At 36.2% G+C, this 16,525-nt stretch overlaps 1 protein-coding gene across 3 annotated transcripts in view; it reads right to left on the bottom strand.

Moving 5' to 3' along the window:
• LOC144451331 (arf-GAP with coiled-coil, ANK repeat and PH domain-containing protein 2-like) overlaps window positions 1-16,525 on the bottom strand; it is a 93,766-nt gene that overhangs the window by 16,806 nt on the left and 60,435 nt on the right. For 2 of the 3 annotated variants that reach the window (XM_078142137.1, XM_078142138.1), the window contains exons 19-24: window positions 14,910-15,004; window positions 11,773-12,014; window positions 10,642-10,764; window positions 5,922-6,037; window positions 2,434-2,550; window positions 1,972-2,081 (exon numbers count right to left, since the gene is read on the bottom strand). In XM_078142137.1, the coding sequence (XP_077998263.1) occupies window positions 1,972-2,081; window positions 2,434-2,550; window positions 5,922-6,037; window positions 10,642-10,764; window positions 11,773-12,014; window positions 14,910-15,004 (803 nt within the window). The remainder of the gene's footprint in view (window positions 1-1,971; window positions 2,082-2,433; window positions 2,551-5,921; window positions 6,038-10,641; window positions 10,765-11,772; window positions 12,015-14,909; window positions 15,005-16,525) is intronic. The other variant, XM_078142139.1, reaches the window with a different exon arrangement.

The following is a 16,525-nucleotide window of genomic DNA, read 5'->3' as shown; positions in this document are numbered from 1 at the left end:
TTATACAAATTGTCACTGTGTAACAGTGTTTGGATGGTGTTAGAACAGGTCACTCAAAATATAATTTTCTCGGGCTATAATCTTTATGTATATCTTTAAAGAAATACATGTTTCACCTAGACTGGGTGTCTGGCTGTACGTAGCAGAAACACTCATTTGAAAATAATATAACAAGGGACTCTTTGGATTAGGCAAGAACTACATGAAACCAATATGTATGAACAGCCACTAATATGTTGATAAACTACCTGGGTCGGATTTACCAAATGCTCCTCCCAGATAAACAAACATATTCCGTTGGACATGCGAAAACCTACTTCCATAGCATGGGCACATAGCCTGGGTGCACCTTTACATTAAAGCCTGTGTTATAGAATAACAACTCCAGAAACACCCCAACAAATTTCAGCCTGCTGGGTTTTTTTAATTTTAATTTGTTTACATACATACACAAATATATCCACATGTGCACACACACACACACACGCGTGCGCACACGCACGCACTCATATGTGCGTGCGTGCCATGCAAGCATGCATGCTCACACACACACATACACACACACACATATACACACATACAAACACATACACACACACACATTTTGTTATCATGCCTATAGCATGACTGACCCTCAGTTTAGTTGTACTACAAATATTGCCAATGATGTTGTAGCACAACTGATCCAAGCTGTTTTTGTAAGAGGATGTTTCTTGAAACTTTGAAACTCAAAGTCTACATTTTTGACCAAAACTCTAAAATAATATGCATGTCAATGATTTGTATATCTTATGGGTGTTCTTCTAGATTACTCACACTAGAAACATCCTCACCAAATTTCAGACTGATGGGTCAGCTTTTTGACAAGAAATCACAATTTTAGGCTTTATTTGGATATCAACAATTATGTCATATTGATGGTCTTGACTAATTCCTCATCCTAACACACACCTACAAACATTCCCATAAAGCCCATCAAGCATTACTGTGAGGATCAAGAATTAAAGTGAATTGAATATGCACACTATAGTATTTTATATTTGTGGACAGTACCACTTGGGGACTACAGGTGGACACAGATGCACAATTGCATGCACACATACTACTTGGGGACTGCAGGTGGACACGGATGCAGGAAAGCATGCACATCAGTTGGGGACTACAGGTGGACATGGATAGTGAATTCATTCACATCAGTCGGGGAATACAGGTGGACACGGATGCACAATTCTATGCATATCAGTAGGGATGGACATGGATACATGAATACATGCAAAGCAGTTGGGGATCGGACTACAGGTCGACACGGATGCATGAATGCATGCACATCAGTTGGGGATCGGACTACAGGTCGACATGGAGGCATGAATGCATGCGCATCAGTTGGGGATCGGACTACAGGTCGACACGGATGCATGAATGCATGCAAATCAGTTGGGGATCGGACTACAGGTGGACATGGATACATGAATACATGCACATCAGTTGGGGATCGGACTACAGGTCGACATGGAGGCATGAATGCATGCACATCAGTTGGGGATCGGACTACAGGTCGACATGGAGGCATGAATGCATGCGCATCAGTTGGGGATCGGACTACAGGTCGACACGGATGCATGAATGCATGCAAATCAGTTGGGGATCGGACTACAGGTGGACATGGATACATGAATGCATGCAAATCAGTTGGGGATTAAATTTCAATATATCATTCTGTTTTCAAGTATTTGTAGTTTTTTTTATCATTTAATTGTACATGTCACACAGATTTAACATTTTTTTGGTCTGTGCCTTCAGTTTGATGATTCTTATTTTGGTCTGTGCCTTCAGTTTGATGATTTTTATTTTGGTCTGTGCCTTCAGTTTGATGATTTTTATTTTGGTCTGTGCCTTCAGTTTGATGATTTTTATTTTGAAAGAAAGCTACATATGTCTAAAGTTTGTTTGGTTTACTTGAAGAGATCTTACCCTGTATGTCCTAGTATGGTAGCATGATGTAATACACCTCTCCCATTACTATCTCTTGTATTCACCTTGGCACCATTTAAAAGCAGGAATTCACAAGCAGCTAGGGAGCCCTGGAATTAAAAACACAAGTTTAGGGAGCCCTGGGATTAAAAACACACAAGTGTAGGGAGTCCTGGTATTAAAAACACAAGTGTAGGGAGTCCTGGAATTAAAAACACAAGTGTAGGGAGTCCTGGTATTAAAAACACAAGTTTTCAATTGATTACAATCTTGGCAATAAATAATTAGTAAATATGTCAGATTTCATTAATAATCCTTCATTTTTCATTCTAGTTCTATACATATCAAAAATAGGCTCCTTTTTCAAGGTTATTATAATTTCTTTATGCTATAATTCATTTTAGATATTAACAATAAGTATGGTAGTTATACTCCCACATAAAATAAGTTATAAATACCTACCCCAAACACAGCCTGGTGTAGTGAACATCTCCCATGATCCTCTGTGTTAATCCAGTTGACATTAGCACCATTTGCCATAGCTTCTATCATCACAGACAGATTGTTAGCATTTGCAGCCTGTCAATAATAAACAATCAAATGCAATACATTTGTATACTATGAGTGCTAATTCCAGTAAAACTGACTTTAGTCTAGGATTACAATTATCACTTACAAACTGTTAGTAACCACCAATTATCACTTACAGACTGTTAGTAACCATCAATTATCACTTACAAACTGTTAGTAACCACCAATTATCACTTTGACTGTTAGTAACCACCAATTATCACTTACAAACTGTTAGTAACCACCAATTATCACTTACAAACTGTTAGTAACCACCAATTATCACTTACAGACTGTTAGTAACCACCAATTATCACTTACAAACTGTTAGTAACCATCAATTATCACTTACAAACTGTTAGTAACCACCAATTATCACTTACAAACTGTTAGTAACCACCAATTATCACTTACAAACTGTTAGTAACCACCAATTATCACTTACAGACTGTTAGTAACCACCAATTATCACTTACAAACTGTTAGTAACCACCAATTATCACTTACAAACTGTTAGTAACCACCAATTATCACTTTGACTGTTAGTAACCACTAATTATCACTTACAAACTGTTAGTAACCACAAATTATCACTTTGACTGTTAGTAACCACCAATTATCACTTACAGACTGTTAGTAACCACAAATTATCACTTTGACTGTTAGTAACCACTAATTATCACTTACAGACTGTTAGTAACCACCAATTATCACTTTGACTGTTAGTAACCACCAATTATCACTTACAAACTGTTAGTAACCACCAATTATCACTTTGACTGTTAGTAACACCAATTATGACTTTGACTGTTAGTAACCACCAATTATGACTTACAAACTGTTAGTAACCACCAATTATCACTTTGACTGTTAGTAACCACTAATTATCACTTACAAACTGTTAGTAACCACCAATTATCACTTACAAACTGTTAGTAACCATCAATTATCACTTTGACTGTTAGTAACCACCAATTATCACTTTGACTGTTAGTAACCACCAATTATCACTTACAAACTGTTAGTAACCACCAATTATCACTTTGACTGTTAGTAACCACCAATTATCACTTACAAACTGTTAGTAACCACCAATTATCACTTTGACTGTTAGTAACACCAATTATGACTTTGACTGTTAGTAACCACCAATTATGACTTACAAACTGTTAGTAACCACCAATTATCACTTTGACTGTTAGTAACCACTAATTATCACTTACAAACTGTTAGTAACCACCAATTATCACTTACAAACTGTTAGTAACCATCAATTATCACTTTGACTGTTAGTAACCACCAATTATCACTTTGACTGTTAGTAACCACCAATTATGACTTACAAACTGTTAGTAACCACCAATTATCACTTACAAACTGTTAGTAACCACCAATTATCACTTTGACTGTTAGTAACCACCAATTATCACTTTGACTGTTAGTAACCACCAATTATGACTTTGACTGTTAGTAACCACCAATTATCACTTTGACTGTTAGTAACCACCAATTATCACTTACAAACTGTTAGTAACCACCAATTATCACTTTGACTGTTAGTAACCACCAATTATCACTTTGACTGTTAGTAACCACCAATTATCACTTACAAACTGTTAGTAACCACCAATTATCACTTTGACTGTTAGTAACCACCAATTATCACTTTGACTGTTAGTAACCACCAATTATGACTTTGACTGTTAGTAACCACCAATTATCACTTTGACTGTTAGTAACCACCAATTATCACTTACAAACTGTTAGTAACCACCAATTATCACTTTGACTGTTAGTAACCACCAATTATCACTTTGACTGTTAGTAACCACCAATTATCACTTACAAACTGTTAGTAACCACCAATTATCACTTTGACTGTTAGTAACCACAAATTATCACTTTGACTGTTAGTAACCACCAATTATCACTTACAAACTGTTAGTAACCACCAATTATGACTTACAAACTGTTAGTAACCACCAATTATCACTTTGACTGTTAGTAACCACCAATTATCACTTTGACTGTTAGTAACCACCAATTATGATATATAACCTAGTAGTTGTTTAATTACCCATAATTCTTACCTAAGAATGGTTTTGAAATTTAAACCTAATTACATAATGAATTCAGCAAAAACAGTAGTAGTATGTAGTAGTATGTGTGAATTGCCCCATACACTTTAAGAAGTTGTTTTTGAGAAAACAAGAACACAGGCCAACACGGACACAAAGATAAACAAGTCATTGAGAATGACATAGTTCCCGCTATGATTGGGTTTTAAGGAACTGGCAGTTTATGTTGTCATTTTCTTGATATCACTACTCAGATCACGCAACAACACTTGTGAACCTAAATCAAACAGACTTAGATATGTTGTGTCTCCTCGTTGGACATGGGACATGCCTAATCTTCAAGATGACGTGATGGAATAAACCAAAATGGCTGCCAGGCAGCCATATTGGATCGTATCAAGATGAAAATGAATATGCACATGTATGTCATAGAACACTGTCCTATCTTTGAATGAGATCTGTTCAAGCATATCTGAGTTATGGCTTTGGACATGGAAAATTCGCAAACAACATGACTGCTAGGTGGCCATATTGGATTGTATCATGACAACAATGAATATGCACATGTATGTCATAAAACACTGTCCTAACACCAACTTTGAATGAGATCTGTTCAAGAACGTCTGAGTTATGGCTTTAGACAGGGAAAATTTGCAAACAAAATGGCTGCCAGGCAGCCATATTGGATTGTATCACGACAACAATGAATATGCACATGCATGTCATAGAACACTGTCCTAATACCAACTTTGAATGAGATCTGTTCAAGCATGTCTGAGTTATAGCATTAGACAGGGAAAATTTGCAAACAAAATGGCTGCTATAGGTAGCCATATTGACATGCATATGTATGCCATTGTATGTTGCCCCTGTACCAAGTTTGAAAAAAATCGGTCCAGGCATCTCCAAGAAACGGCTCTGGACAGATGGACGGACATACGGATGGACATACGGAACCCAATTCATAAGTCCCCGTCCCGGACTTCGTCCGGCGGGGACTAACATCAACACAGGCCAACACAGAGTGCATTCACTGTTGAGATATAGCCCAATTACCGAAAACCATTACTTAATACGTAAAATGCTCATTAATATTCATGGGATGTTTACCAAAACGTAATCAGTTCTTGCCATTACCTTACGGAACATGTGTACAAAATTTCATTTATTTGAGCCAGCCGTTTTGGAGAAAACGATAACACAGACAGACAGACAGACACACACCCACACCCACACACACACACAGACTTTCACACACTAATACATCTCTTCTTTACGAAAGAAAAAATGGGACTAACTAACCTTATAAAGCAACATATTTGGAGTAAACTTTGAAAGATCTTCAAGTGATGTTGTTGTGTTCTCAGTTGCCTGGGCTTCATCTAAACTCTCAGAATCAGATCCTTCACTGCTGAGAACTGCAATGACAATAACATTAGCATCAGATATGTACGTACTTAAAGTGGCCATATAGGGATGAGGATTGGGCTATTTAGTTTGGGATTTTTTATTTATAAAATAATTCTATCATGGCTTCCTACTTAAAATATTGATGTGAAAAAACATGTGTTTGTAACTCAATACAATGCATAAAAACTAATAATTTGCAAAAGGTTTGTTACTTTACATTGGTAGTGTATGTGCAATAACAGATTTCACACATTTATGAATTTATTGAGTTACAAACAAGGACTTGACATTATAGTGTTGCACTTAACAGATATTGAATTTCACGCTATTATTAGAAGATTATTAATACATTGTATATTGTATGTTGGTTTGGATTATTTGCTCTACAGCTAAGTTAAACTGAATGGACACTCAAAGCTTCAATGATTTCAAAATTATTTTTAATGAAGAATCATTGCCAAAATTTACAAATCTGTGATTACAGAGAGGGGAAAATCTGGTAAAATGGCATCACTTTACTGTTCTTCAGTATAATTGTGTAACTTGTGTTGTTTGAAAAGTCTTAAAATATTTATTCACATTACTAAAAACACAGGTTAAACAGACAACTGCCGACGCCTGGGACCCTATTTTGCATATGACTGACTGTATGTTTGGAGGTGGAGAACTTGAGATGACTCACTGGCAAGTAATCACCAAAATATAAACATTCCCTATATCTGGGTTTGTCACATGTAAATGCCGCATATTTGAATAATCCTGAATGACACACAATCTAAGCAGCTATTTGCAGGGGAATTTGTCTCATTTGGAAAGGTTTTTTTCATTCTATGAAACAAACAGACTGATTTTCAACTAATTTGTGTATCAAGTTACCATCCTACAACATTCACAAACAGTTTGTACATGGTATATGACCTGTGTGTTTCTCGGAGCACAGAAAAAATGCTGAAAACAAGACCCAGAAGCTAGTGCTCTGTACAGCAGTTTGAATTTCCTGCATTTGCATAGATTAGCCATAATCCTCTTTATATAGGGCAGTTCTGTCTTTAAGCCATACCGTCCCATCCTGTACCATACCATCCCGTACCATACCATACTGTACCATACGATACTTGTGTTCAACAAACATTTTTTTCTTTAACTCTGGAAATTTTATTGGTACTAGCTAAGTAGGTTATACCTAGACCATATTGGTACTAGCTAAGTAGGTTATACCTAGACCATATTGGTACTAGCTAAATAGGTTATACCTAGACCATATTGGTACTAGCTAAATAGGTTATACCTAGACCATATTGGTACTAGCTAAATAGGTTATACCTAGACCATATTGGTACTAGCTAAATAGGTTATACCTAGACCATATTGGTACTAGCTAAATAGGTTATACCTAGACCATATTGGTACTAGCTAAATAGGTTATACCTAGACCATATTGGTACTAGCTAAATAGGTTATACCTAGACCATATTGGTACTAGCTAAATAGGTTATACCTAGACCATATTGGTACTAGCTAAATAGGTTATACCTAGACCATATTGGTACTAGCTAAATAGGTTATACCTAGACCATATTGGTACTAGCTAAGTAGGTTATACCTAGACCATATTGGTACTAGCTAAGTAGGTTATACCTAGACCATATTGGTACTAGCTAAATAGGTTATACCTAGACCATATTGGTACTAGCTAAGTAGGTTATACCTAGACCATATTGGTACTAGCTAAGTAGGTTATACCTAGACCATATTGGTACTAGCTAAGTAGGTTATACCTAGACCATATTGGTACTAGCTAAATAGGTTATACCTAGACCATATTGGTACTAGCTAAGTAGGTTATACCTAGACCATATTGGTACTAGCTAAGTAGGTTATACCTAGACCATATTGGTACTAGCTAAATAGGTTATACCTAGACCATATTGGTACTAGCTAAGTAGGTTATACCTAGACCATATTGGTACTAGCTAAATAGGTTATACCTAGACCATATTGGTACTAGCTAAGTAGGTTATACCTAGACCATATTGGTACTAGCTAAGTAGGTTATACCTAGACCATATTGGTACTAGCTAAATAGGTTATACCTAGACTATATTGGTACTAGCTAAGTAGGTTATACCTAGACCATATTGGTACTAGCTAAATAGGTTATACCTAGACCATATTGGTACTAGCTAAATAGGTTATACCTAGACCATATTGGTACTAGCTAAGTAGGTTATACCTAGACCATATTGGTACTAGCTAAGTAGGTTATACCTAGACTATATTGGTACTAGCTAAGTAGGTTATACCTAGACCATATTGGTACTAGCTAAATAGGTTATACCTAGACCATATTGGTACTAGCTAAATAGGTTATACCTAGACCATATTGGTACTAGCTAAATAGGTTATACCTAGACCATATTGGTACTAGCTAAATAGGTTATACCTAGACCATATTGGTACTAGCTAAGTAGGTTATACCTAGACCATATTGGTACTAGCTAAATAGGTTATACCTAGACCATATTGGTACTAGCTAAATAGGTTATACCTAGACCATATTGGTACTAGCTAAATAGGTTATACCTAGACCATATTGGTACTAGCTAAATAGGTTATACCTAGACCATATTGGTACTAGCTAAATAGGTTATACCTAGACCATATTGGTACTAGCTAAATAGGTTATACCTAGACCATATTGGTACTAGCTAAGTAGGTTATACCTAGACCATATTGGTACTAGCTAAGTAGATTATACCTAGACCATATTGGTACTAGCTAAATAGGTTATACCTAGACCATATTGGTACTAGCTAAGTAGGTTATACCTAGACCATATTGGTACTAGCTAAATAGGTTATACCTAGACCATATTGGTACTAGCTAAATAGGTTATACCTAGACCATATTGGTCTTTGTAATATCTCTGTAATATGCATAATCATTTCACTTTTTCTTAGGGCATGGTAATGGTTGCTAGGGCTATTGTGTCAAAGTGTTTTGAACAGTAACTGCAGAATAACACCTCTAGAAACATTCCCACAAAGTTTTTGCCTAAAATTGAAAGTTTTAGACCTAATTTGCATATCACTGATGGGATCATCACGTTGTGAATACACTTCCATCTACATATCTCTACTAAGCATCCCCTTAAATTTCAGCCCAATCTGCTCAGTAATTCTGGAATTCTAGAATTTTGACAAAAAAAGACTCATTTTTACACCTAGTTTGCATATCAAATATCATAAACAAATTCTTAAGCTGAACACCACTAAAAACACTCCCACCAAATTATGCTCCATCTGCTTAATAGTTTTGGAATTATAGATTTTTGACCAAAAAGACAATCTTTGCCCTAATTTGCATATCACTGATTGGATCATCATGTCATCAACAATTCTTAAATCTACACGCCCCTAAGAATGTTCCTACAAATTTTCTGAGCGATCTGCCCAGTAACATTTGAGTTTTAAGTTTTTTGAAAATCAAATTTTTTTACCCAAAACTAACATCTCTGATACAATTATTTTCATTTGAAAAATTTCCCAATTAAACTCAAAAAAGTAATGCCCCCTGCAAATATCAAGGCAATTGATTGGGCGTTTTTTGTTTTTTTTTACCCAAAAAGCATATCGCTGACATAATGCAATCATTTTCACATGAATAATTTCCCATCTACCTGCCCAAAGCAATGTCCCCACCAGATACCAAGGTAATCGGTCTGGCGGTTTTTGACTCTCAGTCCTTTACACACACACACACACACACACACACACACACACACACACACACACACACACACACACACACACACACACACGCATGCACGCACGCGCACACACACACACACACATATACATATTTCACCATGCCTATAGCACTACTGAACATCGAAAAATATGGCATCTCAGAGATTGAATTGAACTACCACCATATACTTTTTTGATTAGCCATGTAACTACCATTAGATACTTTGTACCATAAGACAAGCCATGTAACTACCATTAGATACTTTGTACCATAAGACGAGCCATGTAACTACCATTAGATACTTTGTACCATAAGACGAGCCATGTAACTACCATTAGATACTTTGTACCATAAGACGAGCCATGTAACTACCACTAGATACTTTGTACCATAAGACAAGCCATGTAACTACCATTAGATACTTTGTACCATAAGACGAGCCATGTAACTACCATTAGATTCTTTGTACCATAAGACTAGCCATGTAACTACCATTAGATACTTTGTACCATAAGACGAGCCATGTAACTACCATTAGATACTTTGTACCATAAGACTAGCCATGTAACTACCATTAGATACTTTGTACCATAAGACGAGCCATGTAACTACCATTAGATACTTTGATATAGGGGTAGACACTAGTCTGTCATGCACTAAATCATTATGTCTTACTACAAATATGGCTGCTACTCAGTAAATAGTGATATGAGCATCATAAATATTATTACTCTGTTATCTTATTAGATTTATGAACTATTTAGTTGATGGCAGGCTAAATTAGTCAATCCAACGGCATGCAGTGATAGTGGCAGGTTTCCTTCCAGTCTGCATGCTGTAGAATTGATCAAGAATTTCTTACTGTATGGCATTTCATCTATATCTTCAGCTTTTGTTATACCTTCTCCAAGATCATTCCTTTCCAGACAAGAACCAAACACCAAGACATCCCCACTACCACCAAGGCCACTATCTGACGATGCACCTGACAAAAAAAAACACACACAGAGATATGATAGAGTGATGGAAGTAAACCAAGTCTTTGTCAAAGACACAGTCCCAAACTACTATTAGTAATTTAAACAGACAAATTTGGTCATCATTCAGTCAAAAGTGAAAATATCAAAACAGTGATTTAAGAGTGCAGGCACTTGATGTGATTTGTAAAATAGCACTAATGGCACAATAGGCAATCAAAGATTGATTGGTACGACATCATACTCTCTTGGTAAGTTGATTCTCCACTTGCCAATCCATCCCTGTTGTTATCTTAGCAATATATGCTATTACTTTGCTGTTGCTATGGGCATGGTCTAGACTAGTAGACTATTGATCTAGCCCAATCAACTGAAAGCAACATCCCTATCAGTTATCAAAATAATCCTTAAAGTGGATTTTGACTTGAAGGTTAAGATGAGCACAGAAACATAGACAGACAGACAGACAGACAGACAGACAGACAGACAGACAGACAGACAGACAGACAGACAGACAGACAGACAGACAGACGGAAAAGACACTTTACCATGTTTATAGCATGACTGAAACTGATATTGATCAGATGTGCTAAAAACATTGTTTTTAAGTATTCTAAATCACAGATTAATCTTGGTGCCACAGACAAGCAGGTGTGAAGTACAGGGCTGGAATTATAACATACCTGTATTAAGAGATACAGGGCTGAAACTATAACATAACTGTATTAAGAGATACAGGGATGGAACTATAACATAACTGTAATAAGAGATACAGGGCTGAAATTATAACATACCTGTGTTAAGAGATACAGGGCTGGAACTATAACATACCTGTATTAAGAGATACAGGGATGGAACTATAACATACCTGTATTAAGAGATACAGGGCTGGAACTATAACATAACTGTATTAAGAGATACAGGGCTGGAACTATAACATACCTGTATTAAGAGATACAGGGATGGAACTATAACATACCTGTAATAAGAGATACAGGGCTGAAATTATAACATACCTGTGTTAAGAGATACAGGGCTGGAACTATAACTACTTGAACTCATTTTAGGACTTGGTTCAGATGACGTTTCCACATCCTCTGATTTCTTCTTGGATTTTCTCCTGTGATGTTTCGTAACGCTCCATGTTCGTATAATCTTCTTTCCTGGCTGTTTCTCTAACTGTTCTGGTTCTGTTGGCAGTTTCTTCACATATTTCTTGTTCACATATTTTGATCTTATCCATGCTTCTCTCACATCACTGTAGATAACAATGCATAGAAAACAAAACAAATAAAATACTTTGTACCATCAGTGGTCATCTTTAACTGTCAAGAGAATGCTTTTAATGTTTGGTTCTGTGTGTGTGTGTGTGTGTGTGTGTGTGTGTGTGTGTGTGTGTGTGTGTGTGTGTGTCTGTATCATCATTTTCTCACAAACTTAAAAAAAATACCGCCAATGGCGTTGTAGCACAACTGTACAGTTTAAAAAAATGTTTATCCATATGCTAGTCCATGCTAACAATAAGTGTTCATTTGCTGAATGACTATCCAGTTGCCTATCCAACCATGTTGCTATCTTTGCGATATACACTATCATTTGGCTGTTGCTATGGGCGTGTTCATGTTGTTATATATATGCATACATTTTTGTATGTTTTTGTTCACTTGTGTATGAATTCCTGATATTATCTTAGCAATATACATGATCATTTGGCTGTTGCTATGGGTGTGGTCTTGTTGCTAGGCATATTTACATACATTTTTTGAATGTTTATTCAACTGTCTATTAATCCCTGTTATCTTTGCAATGTATGTGATCATTTGGCTGTTGCTATGGGTGTGGTCATGGTTGCTAGGGATATTTGGATACATTTTTTGAATGTTTACTCACTTGCCTACCAGATGATGTTATTTGACCAAAATATACTGCCAATTGGTTGTTGCTAAGGACGTGGTCATGGTTGCTAGGGCCAATTGTGTCAAAATATTTTGAAGAAAATCTGCATAATAACACTTCTAGAAACATCTCACCAAGTTTCAGTGTCATTGACCAAGTACTTTGTGAGATACAAGTTTTTGACCAAAAATGAACATTTTTACACCTAATTTGCATATCACTCATGACATCATTGTATCCTTAATATTTCTTCATCTATACATCCCTAGATGCATTCTCATAAAATTTCAGCCCAATCTGCTCAGTAGTTTTGGAATTATTGACTTTTGACCAAAAAGACACATTTTTAGCCCTAATTTGCATATTACTGATGGAATCATCATGTCATGAACAAATCTTACTTTACACTCCCTTAAGAACGTTTCCACCAAATTAGTAGTTTCTGAGTTTAAATTTTTTAACCAAAAATCACATTTTTGACCCAAATCACAAACCGGTGGTAAGATCATTTTGATTTGAACAATCTTTCATTAGAACACCATAAGTAATGTCCTCACCAAATATCAAGCCAATTGGTCTGGCGGTTTTTGACTTTAAGTTGTTTATATACACACACACACACGCACGCACGCACGCACACACGCACGCACGCACGCACGCACACACACATACACACATGCACGCACACGCACGCATGCACGCACACACACACACACATGCATGCAGACACATACATACAGACGCCAGACGATGCCTATAGCACTACTGAACTTAGGTTCAGTTATGCTAACAAATGAAATTGGGTACATACGATCTAAATTTATATGGTTATGCCAAGAAGTGATTGTTTTTTGAGCAAGATTTGTGTCTGCTAATCACCTTTATTTGAGTAACATTTGTGATTGAGTGCCAGGTGCTATGACTGAAATGACAGTAGTGACAACAAATAAATACTGACAATTTACAAATGTTTCTAAATGGTCCATATGCTTAGGTACTTGTTGATACAATCTGCTTGTTTCTACATCCAGTTGTTAGGAGGTACATCTGGATGATTGCATGTTAGGAGGTACACCTGGATGATTTCATGTTAGGAGGTTCATCTGGATGATTTCATGTTAGGAGGTACATCTGGATGATTTCATGTTAGGAGGTTCATCTGGATGATTTCATGTTAGGAGGTACATCTGGATGATTTCATGTTAGGAGGTACGCCTGGATGATTTCATGTTAGGAGGTACATCTGGATGATTTCATGTTAGGAGGTATGCCTGGATGATTTCATGTTAGGAGGTATGCCTGGATGATTTCATGTTAGGAGGTATGCCTGGATGATTTCATGTTAGGAGGTACATCTGGATGATTACATGTTAGGAGGTACATCTGGATGATTTCATGTTAGGAGATACATCTGGATGATTTCATGTTAGGAGGTACACCTGGATGATTTCATGTTATGAGGTACATCTGGATGATTTCATGTTAGGAGGTACATCTGGATGATTTCATGTTAGGAGGTACATCTGGATGATTTCATGTTAGGAGGTACACCTGGATGATTTCATGTTAGGAGGTACACCTGGATGATTTCATGTTAGGAGGTACACCTGGATGATTGCATATTTATATTTGCATATTGTTTGATATCTGTATTTATGCTGACCTTCATTTTATAAAATAAATGTTACTTAGGGCCATCAATAAAAAGATATACAAGGCAGTACATTTCATATACAATAATAGTAATAGATCTGTGCTTGACCAATTTCTTTTCATTTTCCGTATTTTTCTGAACTACTGAATTTCAAATTCACCAATGGTAGCAATGGTGTTGTGTATAACTGATACTGAAATCCAATGCTACCAATGGTGTTGTGTATACATATGTAACAAAGTAACCAAGCCACGTTTTCTTCATTCACTTATCAAGCTCTACATCCGTATCGAGCACTGTACACCAGAAAATCCGGTACCATACATACATACATATTTATACATACATACACATACATACATACATACATACATACATACATACATACATACATACATACATACATACATACATACATACATACATACATACATATCTATACATACATATCTATACATACATACACATACATACATACATACATACATACATACATACATACATACATACATACATACATACATACATACATACATACATACATACATGTTATGCAGAAATTGAATCAAATTTTGTATATTAGCAGCTGCTATTATATCTTACCTATCACAGTCCTCTGATGCTCTCTTCACTGTTGTGTCAGTTACATTAGCCTCATATATTTTATTGATTTTATCATTACCTAGTTCTGCCATAACCTGAAATGAATGTCAAACCCTTATTAATGAGACACTTACATGTAGTAGGAAAGTCCCTAGTGATGAAACACTAAGCAGGTGAATCCCTAGTAGACACTTAGTATGTGATGCCCTAGTAGAGAGACACTTAGTATGTGACGCCCTAGTAGCGAGACAATTAGTAGGTGATGCCCTAGTAATGAGACACTTAGTAGGTGAGTCCCTAGTAGAGAGACAATTAATAGGTGACTCCCTAGTAATGAGACAATTAGTATGTGATGCCCTAGTAATGAGACACTTAGTAGGTGAGTCCCTAGTAGAGAGACAATTAGTAGGTGACACCCTAGTAGAGAGACAATTAGTATGTGACACCCTAGTAATGAGACACCTGGTAGACACCTGGCCGTTCTACATCACAACAACGTGTGTCTATGTCACTGGTTCTGCTCTGTTCAAAATATGAGTCAAAAAGTTCAAAATTGCCATTACTTTCCCAGATTTTTTCATTGATATTACTTTGCACTGGTATAATTTCGTTTATTCTCCTATATTCATTCAGCTGGAAAATACTCATGACCTAAAGTTGTCACTACTTGTCTAGTGACTCGTAGTGACAAAGACCTATTAGGTCACTTGTATTTTCCTTGGCTGAACGAAGAAAATTATTGGGGAATAACATCGAATTATCTAGATGCAGTACTGTAGCGGTTTTGCTCAGTCACTCTCAGTCCTTCACTATAACCACTACAGTGTGTAAGCTCCTATCAAAAATGTTTTCAGGATCCTGAACACATATTCAAACTGGTTTGTTTGTAGATTATATCCCTCACCTCTCTGAAAGTTGAGCATATTCTATGTCATTGTCTATAAATGTGTCGCTCTCAATCAGATTAATACTTCCTCAATGTTATTTTCAAGTGGAAATCGTACTATATTCTCGATGTTTCAGCTAACTTTTAAAATTTGGCAGACATGTTGACTAATACTGCACATGCTCCATGTACAAGAATGACATCGTAATGGCTGCTGAAGGACTCCAATGTAGCGGTTCAGAGTATTTATTGCCGTTTTAAACAGAAAATGAACAGATTCAAGTACTTATGAAGCAATAATTGAAGCTAGGGAATTGACTACGTTTATGATTGGCCTTGTTTGATCATAGAATTGTAGCTTTGTTTTCCTTTGCAAACCCCTTAAGAAAATAAACAGTAAAATGAACAATGTTGAACACAAAACATAATATAAAAAAGAATGAAATTTATTGTTACAGTATTAAATAAAAGCAATAGATATCAAAGCACTCTGACAAGTAGTATTTGAGAAGAAGTTGAAAATATCATTTTTTGACAAAAAGCTCGAAAAAACCTGAAAATGGCACAGATCAACTTGGCATCAACAAATCTGAATAGCCTTCACAAAAGAACATGCACATCAAATATCAGAGTATTGTGTCTGTCGGTTTAGGAGAAGAAGATGAAAATAAAAAAGTTGACGGACTGACGACAACAGAGAATCAACCTAACCCTTAAGTTCTGCTCAGCT

The sequence above is a fragment of the Glandiceps talaboti genome, chromosome 21 (genome assembly GCF_964340395.1).
Source record: "Glandiceps talaboti chromosome 21, keGlaTala1.1, whole genome shotgun sequence".
In the NCBI taxonomy this organism is placed as follows: domain Eukaryota; kingdom Metazoa; phylum Hemichordata; class Enteropneusta; family Spengelidae; genus Glandiceps; species Glandiceps talaboti.
This window is presented reverse-complemented; position numbering and strand designations above follow the sequence as displayed.